The following is a 19,442-nucleotide window of genomic DNA, read 5'->3' on the forward strand; positions in this document are numbered from 1 at the left end:
CAAAAGATTATCATATGAAAAATAGTGATATATTGTTGCCTGCTAATATATCCTGTGATTTTACTTTTTTTTAAATGTTATATGTAGTTTCTCTACATCAATGATAATTTTATAATGTATGTGTTGAAGTATCTCACTTCATCTACCTGAAAGTATCTTTTAGTAGAAATTGATGGCTAATTTTGTTGGGTGGAAGCCATCATTTCAGTAGTTTTTATTTGATTTGAGAACTGTTTGAACCATAAAGAATAAGTGAGTGAAGCTATTCAGAAAACAAACGACAAATATTAAATTACTGATTGTGCAAAAAGCTAGACAGTGCTAATGAAATTATGCCGTTCTTTTTTCTGTTACTTGAGACAGACGTAATTCTCTTATTTAAGCAAAATGTTTTAAAGTTCAGTGTATTTGTACAACCCCCGAAGACACAGATTGTCTCAGTTTTAATTCCCACTCTGGTAGTTTCCTGTAATTGCTTGGATGATATGTTGCCTTCAACAAGTCTTGGTCTTGGCAGTGGAATCAGTGGGAGTATATGACTTCTACAGGGGCTGTAATTTGGAATTTATAGTGAGCAGTGAATCAGCCTGCTCATCAGAATCTCCTATTATGGCAATTTTCAACATTTATATTAAGGAAGAACTGTTTAACTGTTCATACATCTCGAATGTTGGTCAGATTCAAATGGTCTTTACAATAAGCACTTAAATATAACTTAAACACATTTTAAAAAAAAGGTTTCAAATTAAAGCTAAATTATTCATATCAAAGTAAATTAATCTTGAAGTCAATTACAACTAAGTTAAATTTAATTTAATTTAATAAATGTTCCACAAAATCTTGGCTGCTGCACACACTAACCAGGTAGTTCCACCTAAAATTCTTGCTCCTACCCCATGCTTTTGTATTCTAGGACAGGTCCTTTAGGGTCTTTCTGACTCAGGATCTATGCAGCCAAAATTTGGTGACAGAAGCTTTTAAACTTACACCAGCTTTCCAAAAATGACATCTCTGCATCCTACCAGTGTTCTACTGTGTTTAATGCATAATGTTATTCATCAGGTAAATAATTTACTGTATGTGCCCGTAAAAGCAGAACAATACAAAACTGTCTAACTGTGCAATTTAACAAAATAAATTGTTCAAATTAGCCAGATCTTCCGTTTTATCATATTACACAATGTAAAAAAATAATTAGGACCAAAATCTTTCTATGCTGTGTATTGCCTGAGCGTAAGACACAAAGTCAGAGAGAAAGCAGCTTATGTTCCAATAGCTGCATGAGAATTTTAGTAGCATTACCAATAAATAACCTATATGTTAAATACAATGAAACCTACTTGTATATGTGCTAAAACAGTCAATGGATAGTAGATGGTGTTAAGGTACATGCTTTTCTTAACAAAAACCATGTAAAAAGTATGTTGCTGTTACTAACAGATGGGAGGCTGACAGAAAAGTAGCACTTTGTTTTACATCACTTGGGTTTGATTCATAGCCTCTTGGTAATGTTTTCCTCTAGCACAAGTTTGGCATTCATTGAATTCTATAGAAGAGTAAGTCTTGTTCTCACAGTGTCAAAAAAAATCAATGGCTAACTGCTGTTTCATCTTTCAAGATTAAAAAAAGTGTCCTATCACAAAATCAGGATAGAAGACAAGACAGTGTTGACTGTCATGTCATTTGTTCCTCTGTATCCTTAATGGCCTTAAGATATCATTAGTATGTATGGGTTTTAAACCTCTCTGTATATAATGACCTAATTCTGCAAATATTACAAATGGCCAACATAAGATTGAATTGTTAATAGATTTTAAAAATTGCATGCTCAGTATTTTTCTGGTTTCTTATATATATTTACCACTTATTTTCTTTCTTTTGCAGATTGTAGCTTTGCGTGAACAAAATGCACACATTCAAAGGAAAATGGCAGCTGGGGAAGGGTCTGCTGAATCAGAGCATATTGAAGGAATGGAGCCAGGGCAAAAGGTTCATGAAAAGGTATAAAATGTTAGTGGTCATTAAATCTAACAATCTGTATGATAAATAATCAGGCTTTAGATTTTAGTAATGTGACTATTTTATGGGATGTCCATTTAGAGTTTTGTCTACCTACTGAAAACAGCATGAGAAAATGAGCTTTTTTAAATGGCAAACAAACACAATGGCTGGTCCTTGCTCTTTGATAGGGTATTGAGTTAGATCCATAACTTATAATAAACTTTTCTTGGAATTTTTTGCATAGTGCTGCAATTATGTGTACTAAATGCTGCTGTGTAATTCTTTGTATGCTGCATATGGAAGAGCAAGGTGTAGTGGCATAGGTGTATTTGTGGAAGGCTGCATATGCAAACATTCCTACAAAAAGAAACCCTAAGGGCATAACAGAGACCTAAAAACTAGAAAAAGTAATTTTTCTCAGTGCTGCCTATAAAATATTCTTCAAATTCTTGTCCATGCTCATATAGAGAGAAGCTACTTCGCACTCCTTCAGAAGAAATACGTCTATACAATTCAGACCAAGTATTTGCTGCTTGATGCTGAAATGTACACATTAAACAAATAAACAAAATGTAGAGACTGATTTAGAAAACAGGTTTTCTCCTTAGCCTTAGATTTCCACATTGATAAAAAACAAGTTGAGCATCTTCTTCTCTTGCTTCAGAATTATTAAATTAAAATGATAACATAACATAACATAACATTTGGCAGACAGCTGAAATGAGTAGAGCTGCTGCTTGGATCTCTAATTGTGCATTTTTGTGTAATGCCATATGATGAACAGTGGCATAAATCACACTTAGAAAAAATAGCTGTCATCATTATTTATTTTATAGTCAATCCAATTTACAATGGTGCACTCACAGTGCAGGCATTAATTTTTCACATTTTGCAATTTATGTGTATTTTCCTTTTAGTAATCTATGTGGCTGAGAAACACACAGTAAACAAATACTGTTCAGCTACACTCCCCTTTCTGCAAAATCATACTCACAGACACATCTGTGAAATTTTGATAAAATTCACCCCACTCAGTTGTGCTTTTAAATACAACTACACTGTTTAGCTGAAAATCTCTGATTTCCCACTTTCTTTGCAAGCTGGGTCTTCTGTTTTGAGCCATTGGGTTCATTGCTTACCAGCAGAACTAAGTGGAAATAAGACTATCCATCCTTTAAGTCTGCATATTTAAACACTAATGAGAGGGATGAAATCCAATATAATATATTATTATCATCATTTTTTTAATTGAACATTTCTAGAATATTATGTCCTGAAAACTTCTATGCTACCTAATAAAAGCAATTTATGTTGTTTGAGTTAAGGTGAAATAAAATTTCTGCTTACTAGATTTTTCTGCTTATGGCAATGAAATCATACTGGATAGGAAATTAAGAATATTGACACCAGATCAACCAGTGCACTCTAATTCACATCCTCTGCACTGGCTGCTCTCTACATTTCTACATTTACCTTGGTGGCCATCATCAATTCCTTATTATTTAGGAGAGAGAAATTTAAAAGGTAGCGAATACAGAAGCTTGCAAAGAGGCCAACTTGTACAAAGAGAAGAGTTTTAAAGGACTTTGAAAAATTGTTTCAAAGAGCACCTGACAGAGATTGCCTGCTGTGGGAATTAAGATGCAACCATTTCTGTTATCAGATATTCTCCTGCTTGCTTCCACTTACCGCCACACAGATATCCTTCACTTAATCTCTAAGGACAATTGCCTAATTTCCCCTAAAGTGAAGGCCATGAAAGACTGAACTCCCAGTGAATAAGGTGCACATTGGGAAATCTATGGAAGCAGCTAGGGATGCTGCAACAGTGGGACTGAACAGTCAAAAATAAGATACTGTGAATAAGAAGTTTGTTTTCAAATAAACTCATTATCTCCTACTGGTATTTATTTCAGCTTCTGTAAGAACCATAAAAGTTGAATAATTCAGTAAAACAGTATTTTCAGAAATGATCACATGCAAATTAGGAAGCATTTAAGTTGCTTTGAAAAAGAGGAGATCTTCTGATGTTGTACACCTTAAATGTCCACCATTGCAGTATCCCTTTCAACTGCAATTATATTTTGTTTGTTTCTCTCTCACAATGGAGAATTTCAATTGAGAATGTTTGACAGCTGATTAGAGGCTGGAGACAATTCAGAGCAATTGAAGAGGAGATCTCTAATGATCAGATTTCTGCCTGACACAGACCAAAATGTGTGAAACAACCTAGAGAAGTAGAATAATTTTTAAACACAGGGGCAATCCACCACTTAGAAATGACTGTGACACTTAGATTTAATGATACTGGTTTGGCATAGGTTTACACACTCTGGTTTGTGTGCTGGTTGCATGGATGATGATCATCATGCTGCTTTTGCTTATTTAGCTGTCCTTTGGGTTTGGTCCATTGCATAGCAATGTGTCTCTTAGTATCAGTTTCTTTTGAATGTTTTACATGAGGCATTTGAATGGAATGGGGTGGAAAAACTCTACACTCTAGTAAAAATCATCCCCTGGTAACTTATTTATTCTTACATCTCAAACAGCATCAGCATTACTGTTTGCAGCTTTGATTTTTACTCTTGCTTTTTTAAGAGTAGATGATCTGTACAATTTAGCTTGGTGGTTATTTTTACTTACTTTTTTATATTCCTATACTATAGAATTCAGATAAGTTTATTTGACCTGTGTAGCAAATTACATTTCTGTCCCTTCCCTGATGATGTGGCCTTCATGGCCAGATTTTCTCAGTTGAAAGGAGCATCTCCATCATTATAGAGCTAAAAATAATCTATTTTCTTTTTTCTTTTTTTTATCTCTGGGATCTTGGACAATTTTTTCCAAGTGAGGACCATGATGCAATGGGGATTTATTCTTTTTCATTTATTATGAACTTGCCAATACTCCTTTAAAAAAGAAGTGTCAATTAGTATTATTCATCATTTACAGAGTGTGCTAGTAAAGAGTAGATATAAGGCACAAAATTTTAGGGTTTAAGTAAACAAACCCACAAATATAAAGGGAGAATACACATACACACAAAAACCCCAACCACGCAACCCAGTGCTTACAGCATAAAAATACTTGTTTCTTCTAGGAATTCTAAAAGACCAGGCTTCTGAATTTTTAGATTACTTTCAACTTTTCAATTTTCTGTCTAACCTTATGGTTAAACAGAATTTAATTTAGTTCTCTGACATGGAAATGCTTCTGCATATGGGCATTCTGTGAATCACCTGTGATTGTACTACCAAAACTAAGAGGCAGAAATGAGGAGTTCTGTCACATTAATGAGCCCTGTCTCTGCTGCAGGTTGTTCAGAAATAACCTCATGAGATGATATTAGTTTCCTTCTCACCACTCTCTGAGGTTAAAGTCTAGCACAAAATACATAATTGATTACTGGTGGATAGTATTTAGGACAAATACTTTGTGTCAGATGTTTTAGAGAGAAAATATCACACGGAGGTGCTTTTTACTATTCTTGGACTTGATTAAAAAAAAATTGGGTTTTCATGTACATTTTACCACATATGTAGTTGAACATATAAGTTCTTCCTACAAAATAAAATGGAAAAGAGCTTTACTATACAACCTGGGACAATTTTACCTTTTTTTTTGGTGAACTTCTGTAGACTGGTTTTTTTATTACTGTGTTTTTTTATTATTTTAACTTAGGTGTAACTCCAATGAGTTTTCCTCCAGTGTTATTTTCCTAGGTTTAATTGAAAGGCAGTATGAATTAGATTAACAGAGACTACAATATTCCAAATTAGCCTCACTTTACAATTTCTCATGGTGTTCCTTTTACCATTGTCCTTGGATTTTTCCAGTAGCCTAGTCTGCAGCTTTTTCTTTTATTCTTCATGTAGAGAGAAGCAACAATATAGGGGTGATTTATGGTTATTTGTACTGCTCAAATTTGCTGTCCTCCCATCTGACATTCCTATGTGAGCCGCACATTGTTTTACTGCTGAGCTTTTCGGATCTTGAAAGAGAGGAAACCATGCTCCAGGGATGTTGTTTTCCTTTTCATGCTGTTCAGTGGTAGGGAATATTTACTTTCCTTCTCCATTTCCACAAACCTTAAGAAATTAAGATTTTACTTCTCCCCTCAAATATTTCTTGTTTAATCCCTGTTATCCCCTCATTCCTGTCTCTGCACTGTGTCACCTGTCATAGTTAGTACCATCACTGTCATCAGATTTACTTGATGATTATTCCATCCTTTCTGTTTCTCCTCCTATCTTCTTTAACTATATTTGAGTGACCATAAAGGCTTTCTTTATGAAGGAAAAGTATATTTAAAACCCATAGGAACAACCGTGTTATTTTTGTTATATCAGTTATTTATCTAGTGTGGTGATACGGTGATATAACAGGAAAAAAAGCAAAAAAATCCCAGCTTACACAAACCCACACCAGGCATCCTCTTGCTGTTGCTCTTTCCCTCTTTGTTCCCAGGAGAGGAGGAACGCAAGTGCTGTATTGCTGGGTAGAGATATCATTCCTCATATACCTTTGTTTGCTCTTACCTAGCCCAAGAAAAGATGTCTTAAGCTTCTCTAGAGTCTTTCAGTCCAGTGCCAGCCAGATTTCTCATGTGGCTGAGAAACCTGTGGAAAGGGGCAGGAGCAGAGACCAGAGGCCCTCCCAGTGTGTGTAGCAGGTGAGCACACACTGCAGCTGTGTGTACCTGCCCTGGCTCGAGAAGGCAACAAAGAGGAGGGGGAAAGTAGATGATGATGCCTCTTCTGCAGCATTGAGGTCTAAATAATAAATGTGCTAGAAACAGATGGACCAGTTGTATTGGGTAAACCAGTTGGCAAAAAACCCTCAAAGCATTGAAGCATGTGAGCTATTTGGCACATTTCTTTCTTCGAGCAAAAATAGCCATTGATCTTCTTCATTGAACTTCTAAGACAAACCTAGGGACCATGTACATTTTATATTTTCTCTGCTAGAATGTTTTGACCAGTTAGACAGCTTTCTTTAACCTTCCTGCTTTAGAGATTTCCTAATTGTTTCAGATTGCTTCCAGTACTTTATTTTCCACCACCCCAAGTAATTTGATACCATTTCTTCCATTTTGGGGGAATTTGGGTGTAGTATAGGGATATGATAATTAAGAATGCCTATTTTGAAACTTTTTTTTGAGTATGCTTTTCTGAAAAGGTTTCCTCTAGTGCTTCAGGTAATAATTAGCAGATTTGATTTCATTGTTTCAAATATCAACTAATAGTTTATTTACAAAGGATTGTAATTAATATGCAGCACCAATATTGTAATTGATTTATTAATTGTACTGTGTTATGATTGATGCTCAGCATCAACAAAAAGATGCTTGAATACCAGGAAACAAAAAAATCAATCAGATAAAAAAAAAAAACAGACAGAGAAAGAACAAGAAAAAGTGCCAAACATGGACATTATTTATAAAACTGATAATAGAGAAGATTTTGCAGTTCTGTCCTTCCAGTTTGTTCCATAGGAAATTTCTGTGGAGAAGGGGAGGTTCCTTCTCCTTTCACTAATTCAGAAAATTAATTTGAATCACCATCTACAGAATGCCTTTTGCTTCTACTAGTATAGCATATTTTCACATTCTTGTTCATATCAGTTATTTCTTGAATTAATACTTAATAACTTTCTACCTGTGGTCTTTTGAAGTGCTCGCTGTATGTGATGTACCCATATAATGGATATATCGTAAAATAATAGCAAGGCATGAAAGTGACAAAATACCAGTTAAAATCCCTTGGTAAACTTTTAAAGTATGCTTCAAAATTCTAAATATAACAGATTTTAAACTGAGTTTTTAAAAGTTTATTTGTGTCTTTACAGAAAGCTTTCTTTTTATCCTGATCTTGCTAAGGAAAATGACAATGTTGATGTTTTCAGTAAGTTGGAAATTTTAAATACCAACTAGCTCTATATATGAGTACAGAAAAAATGTAAAACAAGGCTGAGCAATGATTAGAATCAAAGCACTTTGTGAAATAGTTCATCAAAGAATTATGAAGGAAGTTAATGTGCATAGATCAAAATACATGCATACATAATTGTCAATTACAGCATTTGTTTAATGGTGAGAGACAAATTCTAACTATGGTATCACTTGTCTTTCCAGAAATCTTGGATACTAAGCAAATTAGTAGAAAAAAATTGGTTTTCAGATTTAATTTATATGTGGTTTAGTTATTCATTTCATAAGGAAAAAAAGCTTCATTAATGAAAAGAGAATACTTCTCTTGCAGTGAATGTACTCCCAGATACCAGGGGTTGCCATTTCATAATTACCAGGATTTATGTTACATAAGTACACATGCCATTTATTGCATTTGAGATTTGGTATTTGGCTTATTATAATCTTGCAGCATTCCTCGGCTGCTCTTCGTAGAGCTGCAGGGCAAAGTCCATGCAAGATAAAATTTGATAACCTGTGAAAACTTCTAAATTTGCTGTATGAGATTATAACTGTAAAACAGATTATGATTGTCATATATAAAAAGTTTATCTTAAATTTTTAAGATTTTCAAAGTATGACAGTTTGGCTGTCTTATCCTGTTTGAGAATTTGAGTACTATTTAGTTTGTGACTTCTGCATATTAATAGCATTTTGATTCAAGCAGACTAATTGAACACTTTCAAAATATCAAACTAAATGTAAATAAGTTTATAATTTGCTATGGTCATCTTACCATGGTGTCCTGAAAGTAGATCAATGATGGTTCAGCAGGCAACATAAAATATCTAAAATATTATTAGGTAGTATAAAGAATACAACTTTGGAACTGAGTTACTTGATGTAGTGAATTTTTAAAGTAATTTTATTCAGTTATGAACAGGGGGAAGGTGATCTTGATCTAAGTTCATTTTATGGCTTGAGACTGGGAAAAGAATTCTGTTAAAGCCATTAAATAATGTTCTTAGAATGTGCTCAAAGATTTTTGTATAAATACATTTTGACAATAGTAATACAAAGTGCTAATGAAAGCTGGTTTCCCCTCAGACCCTGCTAGGAACTTTTCATATATACATTGCTATACACATTACCACCTGAAGGACAATAAGCACCTCCTAGGACCAATATTTCTGTAAGATGTTTAAATTATAGTTACAGCAAAATACTTTGCTCCTGTGCTTCATAATATAGATTTTGCCAATAAAATTGTACTTAATCAAGAAAATTAATGACAGTAACTTTGGTTATATTTTTTAATGTTGCAGGTCAAATAAAATGTTTATGATTTTGTTTGTTCTTGATGCCTTTTTTTTTAACATGAGAGAATTAAATTTGTATGAAATCATAGGCTTAGCCTATGCTGGAAAAGGTTAATGTGAATATCTGCTGTAATGAGTCGATACCAGCAAGTCCTACTGGTGAATGCACTTCTATCCTGAAATAATTTATTTGCAATATAAATTGTATTGCTGAGGTCATATTCCAAATGCAGCATGTGTTACAAAATCTTGATTTTTTTTTTTTTTTCTTTATAACTATACCAAGGCTTTCAGCAGCACATCACTTACTTCAGCAGAACTTGTTTCTAATGTAAATTTAACCAGTATGTTGTCCTGACTAAAAGCCCTTTCTGGTACACTGAGTTTGTGATTTATTAATGTTGTTTCCTCTCTGCAGCATGGTATATTTTGCAAATGGCATTAACTTTATTAAAGTGAAAAAGCTGTGTAAGTTTAGTTAAGACCAATGGAAGCAATTTGGTGATTTTTAGAAGTATTGGTGTAATCTGTACTCAAATAGTCATAACGCCAAACTAAATCATTTTATGTGTAATATTCTGCTCTTAATGCAAGTGCTTACATCTCTGTGATACTACATTCCATTGTTATCAATTAAACTTCTGCTATTTTTTCATAGCTGTACCTATCTTATCAACCATGAAAATGGTATATTCCTTCCTGTTTACTTTGGTAATTTAAAAAATAATCTTTGCTTTAGATATTCTTTAGCTAGAGCCCACATTAAAAGATAATTAATCAGTGTCACTTCTCCATTAACAGCGCCTATCAAATGGCTCAATAGACTCAAATGATGAAGCCAGTCAAGTTGTTGAACTTCAGGAGCTATTGGAAAAGCAAAACTATGAAATGGCACAGATGAAGGAGCGTTTGGCTGCACTGTCTTCTCGGGTGGGAGAGGTAGAGCAGGAAGCAGAGACTACGAGAAAGGAGCTCATTAAAACAGAGGAAATGAACAGTAAATATCAGAGAGACATTAGAGAGGTAAGGAATTCACCACACTCACCTCGTATCTCTTGATTGTTGTTCCTGTGGTATCTGCTACAAACTGATAGAGGCCGATGGATGTGAGCAGCAAAAGTTGAGCACTGATAAAATCACTTAAACATAGGAGACAGAAGATTTAAATTCAAAAATAGTACAAGAAATGTATTCCTTTCTCTCAATAAATGAAAGTAAAATATAATTTTCCATCTCTTTACTCCTCTTAAATTTGTAGTGTTTCTCTGTGTATCATGTCTTAGGCAGATGTTCTCAATATATGTGGATGGTTGGCTTCTAGAATCTATTTTGGTATGCATTAGTTATCTTTCTGTTACACCAGCTTTTAAGAAAAGACTGGGTGTAGTATCAGTGTCATGGTTTAATTAACAAGGTGGAGTTGCATCATAGGTTGCAACTAACTCAAAGGTCTTCTCCAGCCTGGCTGATCCTGTATCATAGCCACAAGAAATCCCAAAGAATTCTCTATAAAACTGAAGATTTACTGCTGATCATACATCTACTATAAGCATGAAAATGAAACTGGTATAAAATTATGTAGCATTTTATTTGCACGGTTCCTGATGGGGTTTTTTCTGTCACATTAGGCAATGGCACAAAAGGAAGATATGGAAGAAAGAATAACTACGCTGGAGAAGCGCTACCTCAGTGCTCAGAGAGAATCCACCTCCATACACGACATGAACGATAAGCTAGAAAATGAACTGGCAAACAAGGAAGCCATCCTGCGTCAGGTGCTCTACCTGCATTACTCAGCTGTTTCCTTCATACACAATGAAAATTAACGTCAGTTTACTAGAAGAGGTTTCCATTAGGTTAATCTGTGAAGTTTTAATCAACAGATCAGTTAATCTAAAAAATTCTAAATTGTTCAGCATCTCTAAATTTCGTATCAGCTACTGCAGCTGTGAACAATAATTTCATTGTGTACATACAATGTTGGAAAATAACAGTGTTTTCTGATAGTGTCTTGCATAACTGCACGCAGTATGTGATATTCCTTAAGTAGTGGAATATCTTTGTTTTTTGTGTAACAATTTTGTAATTTAATTTTCTAAAAAACAGCTTGAGCTAAAAACATTCCTTTCTGCAGAAAAAGTGAAATTTGCATACAATATATTCTAATTATTTTACAGATGAGTAGAGTGCAAATAAAATTTTTAAAAACTAAATTAACTGTGAATATGTTTAAAGAAAGTTTATAACATGACTGTGCAGCTTTCTCTCATGATTTTGTTTCATCACTTTCAATCACTTTGTTTCCATGGTGATTCCAAATCTGGAATGTAAACTGAATATAAAACACTGGTTTGTAATTTGAATATGATATAAACTCAAAGCAAACATGAAGTGAATATAAATTATACTGTATCATTCAAACCCAGCCTCAGTACCAGACTTCTTTTTTCTTAGCATGTCTTTAAACAATTTAAAGTGCTATATGGGGAATTAGCCTGTGTGATGTGATAATCTCTGCTTCTATAATTGTATGCAGATATATTTGCACACACATGCACATATCCCCCTGTATTGGTGTGTATTTGACTACTTCTTCAGGGAAATTAAACCATCAGAACTCAAACTGTCCAGCTTTTGCCAGCTTCCTTAGACTATTTTAAGAGGTGTCTTCAATTATCAGGGATAAAACCACCCAACAATGGAAGAAGTAAGGTACTTGTATCTAAGTTCTTTTTGTTGCCAATGTAAGTCATGCTGTGCTGCAGAGCTCTGCCTAATCAAAATAACTAGGCTTAGAGTATATGGTCAGACTTAGAGTTGATTTGCAGCACTGAGCTGAGAAAAACCTAGACTTTCATGCCTTTCTAAGAATTAAAAAAGAATCTAGAATCACTCATTTTTCATTTTGTCTCGTATTACCTGGATGGAGCAAGAAAGCAACAACCACTAAAAAATCTTAATTGTGTGGTGCATCTCAGTAGGTCAGAAAATGCTGCAGTTACAAAAAGTCCTCCTATTTCTCTTTAATGGTTACCACAGCTTACTCAGTTTCACCTCTGTAAAATTTAATTTAATTGTAATGAATGAAATGTCAGTTTTAACTTTTCATAATATATGATTGCAATTCATTCAGAAAATTATACTTGGCAATTTATTCAGGGAACTCTATCCTTTCAGAATTGTTCTTCTTTCCCATTTTAGGTCACATGTAAATTTTTCTGTAAGAATGACTGTACTTCCATTTGGGAAATTCTCATTTTACTGGCACCAGTACTATTATTTGTCGGGGATAAATACCACATCCATCAGTGGAGATTTTTCATCTTAATTACTGCCATTTTGCAAGTCCTTTTATTCACCTTCATGAGATCCTTGAGCCTCAAATCAGTAGTAAGACTGGCAGTGTACATTGGTCCATGCTTGGGTTAATGCCTCTCCAGTAACCTCTCCCACACTGAGGAGTGTCTTGCCTTTTAGTGAGTTTTGCTATCATTTCACTGATACTTTAGAAAGGGAAGGAAAATCCTTAATATTGATTTTTATTTTTTATACTTGTTTATCTGTCATTGGCTTTCAGTTGGAAGACAAAAACAGACAGCTGCAAGAGCGCCTTGAGCTGGCTGAGCAGAAGCTGCAGCAGACGATGAGGAAAGCTGAAACCCTACCTGAAGTGGAGGCTGAACTGGCTCAGAGAATTGCAGCTTTGACTAAGGTACTGAGAAATAGGCTCACTTCAGAAGCCCCATTTTTAACAATGATTTGCAGCCTGATTCCTCACCTCAAGGACAAAACAAAGGTACCATCGAGCCGATTTGAAAGAAGAAAATGTTTTTTGATAAGCATGTGCACGGGAATGGTTTCAATGCCATGTTTGTAATTCTTAGCATTTTGATGACAGGAAAAGTAGTTACCTGTAAGTTAGCCTCGGCTATACTTACAGGGGAGTCGTGTATTTCTGATACAATTGAACATTACTTACTCTAGCAGGACTCATTCTACTGTGTAAGAGTTTCTAATTTAAGGGTAGGCAGTGAGGGAAGTCCCTTTCCTACAGGTACTTAGTTTTTCTGGATGTTTTCATATACCATGTATATAAACAATACCTAATTTTATTGCAATAAGTGCTATAAAATCAAACCCTGGTGGCAAGTGGGATCATTTGTGCAACACAAATGAAGACAACTTGCAGTACACACTTACAAGGTTTGCTTTGAATGATTCTTTGTATCATATAACTGCAAAGTGAAACTCTGAGTGGAATTCAAACTTTTTTTTTTTTTCTGATAACTTTATTATATGGCTGCTATCTTACAGAGAAATAAGAAGATGAATTTATATTTTTATATTTGGCCCCTAATGCTTTCAGGTGTGCATGTAGTTAATACTATAGCTCAAGTGTTATCAGCTTCATAAAGGCATATGAGGTTTACTCTTTGTCTCTTAAAATCAGACAAAGAAAAATTCATTTAAGAGACTCTATTATATATAATTCTGATTGATTTTTCTTTTCTCTATTGCTAAGGAATGCTTCTATTTATATGCTGATCTGTTTTTAAATTTGATGGACTTTTTGCAGTTCCTATGTTTTCCATTTTTAGTGAAGCCTTAAATGCTGAGCAGCTCATTAATAAAGTGATTTTTAAGTAATTTATTTAAGCAGAAGAAACAAAGAAAGGAAGGCTTTTGGGGGAATTTGTGTGGGTTATTTTTTATTGAGGCGAGATCATTATTTAGTAATCAAGGATTTGTACTGTCACTTTAGGTATGTATGAATGGGCGTGAATGTGAAAGAAAGACTGAAAATTGGGGGAGGTGGTGGGGGGAGGAAGGCAAGCAGAATCGGCAAAAAAAGAGATACATGAAATACCAAATAATTTTCATTGGATTTTAATGAAAACTCAGGTGCACAGAAGAGCAATCCCTTGGCTTTTTAACTTTTTTTTCCCAATTGTTTCTGATTCAGCAAATAATAATATATTCTAATGGCCTCAGTAGCTTAAAAATACTGTTTTCTATTTTAAGAGGATTTTTCCTGAATAAGTTCTCCAGCAATTAGCCACCAGTAAGTATTTGGCAGTCTCAAGCATGTCTTTTCTTGCAACTGCATTTTTCCTTGAACATATATTAATGACAAAAATTGTAAGAAGAAATCCCATTTCAACCATGCAGAACACTCAGGGACTTCCATGAGATACTGTTGTTATTGTGACCATAAAGCTGCAATATACATCTCCGTTTGTCTTCTTACATTATTTCATGGGATGCAGTTAGAGAGCTGTGAACAGACCTGATGCTCCACCCCATTTCACTTTGATGCACTTGATCAAAGTTTTTGCCAAGCAGGAAACTCTGAGAAATAGGTTATAATGCTGATTCTGTTAATTTCTCAGTGATTACATGAAAAACTGAGGACGTGTATTTCAGTTAAAATTGTGCTGCTTTGGAATATATGACATGAAGAATGGCATCATTTGGCTAATAGGTTAAACAGGCCTGTGGCCTATGTGTCTTGTATGCAATTTCTTTGCAAACTGTAGAGCTTATTAAAGTGCTGCTGTGACAGGTCTGAAGTTTAAAGTTCATTACTTTTCATGGATCACATAAATGAGGCTGTGAACCAAGGACACTGTAATCATTTCAGCTTACTAGAGAAGTTTTAAGTTAGCTAGCTGGTGTGCTCTTACATGTGGTCAGCTATTCACTGACAACTGCAAGTCTTGCCTGAGGGGCTGAATGATGCTTAATTAATTTTGCTATGGTTGGACTTTATGCCCACATACACGCTGTCTGTAGGACTCAAATTATCTGGCTGCAGAGCCCCCGAAGGCTGTCTGCCTGAGCTGTGTGATCACTGCAGTGTCTCTGTATGCCAAGTGAAAGAGGAGCCACTAAATCAGCTACTGTTTCTGCACTAAAAAAAAAAAAAAAGTCAAAACTGATTCTCCTTCCCTTAGTATTCTCTCAGTGAAAGTGGCTTCTCTGAGATTAATGGGGTAACAACCATATAGAAGAGGTGAGTTAAGACTAACTTGCTTTACATGTATTTTTAAGTAAAGTAACGTGGGTTATCTGCTTCTCTGTGGGTAGAATGTAAGACCAATTACATACATGTGGAGATAAACCAGAACAAATATGTTCTGGATTTGGCTGTGATTATTCCCCACCCCCACCCCCCATAGATTTTAAAGGTGCATGTTGCAAGTTCTGCATTCAATTTTTTTATATTCTTGCTCATAATAAATCCAGGTTGGGATTCTGCAAATGAAGGATATAAACTGTGATCCTTCTACTATGTCAGTCTTTAAAATTAGTTGGTTTTCCTTTTTTTATGTATATAAACTAGTGATATGTCTTTCTGCTACTTTTCCATGCCCAAACTAGCTCATAAGGAGTGAACTTCCAAAAATTTGGACTATACAGTGAACTTGGATAAGTACCCATAACTTCACACAAACCATTTGAACTTTTCTTTGGCTTTGTTTTCACTGTGTTCTGCCCATTGGGTGAGCAACTGGAGGGTTAGTCAGCCTCTGGCAGACTAACCTGGAACAGCATGATCCCATATACTGTGCTGTCCTGCCTGGCCATCATACTGGTACCTGTCTGGTCATGACAAGTAGCACAGCTCTCAGCATGTGTTCCAAGATTTAGATTCCCATGACTCATTGAGCCACCTTCTACTCACTCTCACAGTATTGGTCTGTTTGCCTGCCCTGGAGAAGAGGCAGTTCCTCGCAGAAAGAACCTCCCTCCTGTATTAACTTTTCTTTATCCCACAAAATGTTTATTTTCCTCAGAAGGGACAGACATTGGAGCATCCAGAATCTTCAGATGGTTAGTCTGTCAAACACAGTTTCTCCTTGCATGTGTTCAAGGAGGGGTCCAGTAGGGCCAGCCAGCATCCACCTACTTCCAGTCACTCACTCCCACTAGTAGTCCTTCACCCCCTGGGTGCTTGTGCAGCAGAGGTACCAAGTCACTTCTCTGATCACAAGACAGCAGTCAGCATTTTACACCATCATTTCTGTATGCAGGCCACCAGAAATACCAGCCATGCTTTTCAGCTGCATTAGAGAAGCACTGAGATGGAGAAGAGGAAACCATATCATAATAAACCACATTTAGCATAGTAACACCTTCAGTTAATTTTAAAGGTGATAAAAAATGACTTGAGAGTTGGAGGCAAGTGGGACATAATGCTTGTTTTGTGTCAGTGTGGGGATGTGGTTTGCTTTAAGCAGGGAAGAAGTTGCAAAAGAAGTGGAAGGAGGATGTCTGCCATGAAAAGTATGCAAAGAGGAAAGAAGTTTCCCTTCAAGGGGTGAATGGAGTTAATACAGAAACCTCTCTGAGAAGAAGAGAGAGAAAATATGATGTGTTAACAGAAGGAAGTTGATAAATCCTCTTTCAGGCTATAAAAAAAAAAAAAAAAAATCTTTGAAGGGGCGGGAAGTCAAAGAAAATTTCATATTTACAACACAACCTGTCTTTGCAAAATACCCCTCTTATTTTGCTTCCCTTTTCTTGGGAGATTTTGCCCTGATAGGAGGAAGAAATGAAAGAAGCAAATTTGACGAAGCTAAGTTGAAGGAGTTTCTTATTAAATTTAGGAGATACAGAAGGTAGTGGGAAAACACAGGAGGTGAAAGAAGGTGTGACTATCTAGTGACTGAAAGGCTGGAGTTTAGAAAAAGGGGACACCTGAACCAATTCATTTTGTCACCTTGGTAACAGGTTAGATGTGAACAAGTAGCTGATAACTTTGTGAGCTGTTGCAACTATCACCATGATCACCTATTTTCACCTTCAACTTCATAGCTCAGTTCAATAATGCATTCTTTATTTGTGAATAATGCCCTTATTCCAAGAATAGACTAAAGCATAAGATGCCAGTAGAAAATCTGGAGAGCACAAATGTTCAGAAGTCAAGGTCTCAAAACTGGGGAAATTGCTTGTGTCATTAGAAAAGTTTAGATTTGTTCCTGCAACTCAGTGCAAAAAAAAATAAAATTCTTGCACCTATATTATACAATTGATTTCTGCATCTGAATTTGGGTTTCTTTCTTTTCAACTAAGATGCAAAAACCTAGAAAATGTGCAGTGCCATCAGTAACAGATGATGTGAAAGCAACATCTTTTTTGTGGGCGCATTAGCAGCAGAAGCATCAGCAGAGTTTTAACAGGGTTAGAGATCACACAAGCTGCTTTGGTATTCCCTCAATGCAGAACTTTCCTGGCTGTTACTACCTTGTGCTGGCTATTCCATGGCATAGAGAGTGCAAAGTGAACATTAACACTCATGCTGGTTTTCTCGTAGGGGTCAGATATCTTTAGTTTTTGTCCATATATTTTTAATCCAGTTTAAGATGCATGATTTCCCAAATCTATTTATAACTGAATGTTCTGGCTAAATGCTTGTTACTGAATGCCACACAATGTGTCTTATTAATCCTCCTGTACAGAGTAGGAGCAAACAGGAATACAAGTCTTACATTAAAGAAAGAATGTAGGGTAAGGCCTGCCAAGCAAGTAGTCATATGGGCTCTACAGTTTTTAACTCAATTAATTCTTAGTAAAACAAGTTGGAAGAAATACAGATTTTCTTTGGGAATCTCACAGTCCACAGTTGTCTGTGCTGTCTCGTGTCCCTAATATTCTGCTACGGAAGCTTGACAAGCACTGGTATCTCAATTTCTGCCTTATGTAGGCAAAGATGGACACATTCAGTATTTTTATGTCTCTCAAAGAGCTTATTCCTTATAATCTCTGGGTCTGACTAAGACACATGAACAACAAAAAAACGTAACTGCCATGGGTATACCAATCCTAAGTGCATGGCCTGGGGAAGTCCTTAGGGAAGGATTTGCAAATCCCTTAGCTAGCAGCTGACTTGCTACAGGAGAATTTTTGTTTGGAGAGGTCTCTTTGAGACCTGGTTGGAGGCCTCCCTCAATGTAAAGGGTGATGGGGAGGTGTTGAAAACCCCGTTTTGGGAGTATGTTGCAGCTGGGGACACTGGTTACTGGACCTTGTCTGCAGGTGGGTTTCTGCAAGTCAGAGAGGATGGGAGTATGTACATGTGTTTCTGTCTGCCCTCCTGATTCTCATCCCTGCTGCAGGGGCTGTGGCTGCAGTTGGCACATAATAACCAATATTAAAATCCCTTAGCAGCTTTAGACCCCAAACCTGATACTAAGTCTGTGCACCTGTGCTTGCTCTCTGCCACACAAGCACTTGTGCCTAATTATTGAATATCTTGGCTATAAAATAATTTGGTCCTTTTAGAGTAATACAGAATAACACTTTCAGAACAAATGGTGCATAAAGTAAACATAAAATATTCTAATGCATTTGCAGCATTTAGAATAATGACATTTGTTTTTATTCTAAGTCGTATTGAATTTTAATAAATTTTCAAGTTTCTCTGCTCTACCAAAGAGATGTAAGGGTAGCATATACCTTGTTGAATTAGTAAAGCAGCAGGAAGTTATGAAATAACAGGTAACTGTAAGAATCTTAAGAGAACATCATGTTCTTTCAAGAATGTTGTCTAGATAAGAATTCAGATAACATTCATAATTCTGAAAATAATTTCATTCCTTCTCTTCTTCCCAAAAATTGCTAGACTTAATATCACAATTATTTGCTTCACTGAAAAGATGTACTAGACAGATTATGGCATGGTTTAGACTGAAAAACTTATATTTTAGTTTGAAAAAAGTGGTATATTTTACAGCTAACTAGATAGACTGTATTTTCAAGGACAGGTTATGTCTGGCAGCACCCCATTTCAGAGGATGTGAATGAGATCCCTTTGAACCTAGAGGTTTTACTTTGGTTATCTTCATTTTTTCCACTATGTTGCAATTAAGTGTATGAAAGTGATGCCTTAAGTTTTAGCTTTCATATTTTCCACATTCTGTACTGCACTGGTGTATAACTCTGAACTCTATACAAAATGTTAGCAAGTTCTCTGCACTGTGTAGTTAGACAAGACAATCCTTTTCAGCCTGAGAACCAAGGCCACTTTAGGCAGCTTTAAGCCCAAAAAGTATAAACAACAGTGAATTGAGGAGAGCAGTTTGGGAGGATGTGGCTTCATAACCTGAAGCTGTAATTGGACAATTAACCCAAACATGTAAATGGACCAGAATTTATAAAAGTGTGAAAACTCATGACCCGTCATCCATCTTGTGTGGAGCCTTGGCCAGGCT

The 19,442-nt window shown here is 35.6% G+C and overlaps 1 protein-coding gene across 7 annotated transcripts in view; it reads left to right on the forward strand.

Moving 5' to 3' along the window:
- The window catches only part of PPFIA2 (PPFI scaffold protein A2), a 289,459-nt gene that overhangs the window by 212,363 nt on the left and 57,654 nt on the right, over nucleotides 1-19,442 (forward strand). For all 7 annotated transcript variants that reach the window (XM_023932782.2, XM_023932720.2, XM_023932737.2 and 4 more), the window contains 4 exons: nucleotides 1,885-2,001; nucleotides 10,030-10,251; nucleotides 10,857-11,003; nucleotides 12,806-12,940. In XM_023932782.2, the coding sequence (XP_023788550.1) occupies nucleotides 1,885-2,001; nucleotides 10,030-10,251; nucleotides 10,857-11,003; nucleotides 12,806-12,940 (621 nt within the window). The remainder of the gene's footprint in view (nucleotides 1-1,884; nucleotides 2,002-10,029; nucleotides 10,252-10,856; nucleotides 11,004-12,805; nucleotides 12,941-19,442) is intronic.

The sequence above is a fragment of the Cyanistes caeruleus genome, chromosome 4, assembly GCF_971803275.1.
Source record: "Cyanistes caeruleus chromosome 4, bCyaCae1.hap1.1, whole genome shotgun sequence".
In the NCBI taxonomy this organism is placed as follows: domain Eukaryota; kingdom Metazoa; phylum Chordata; class Aves; order Passeriformes; family Paridae; genus Cyanistes; species Cyanistes caeruleus.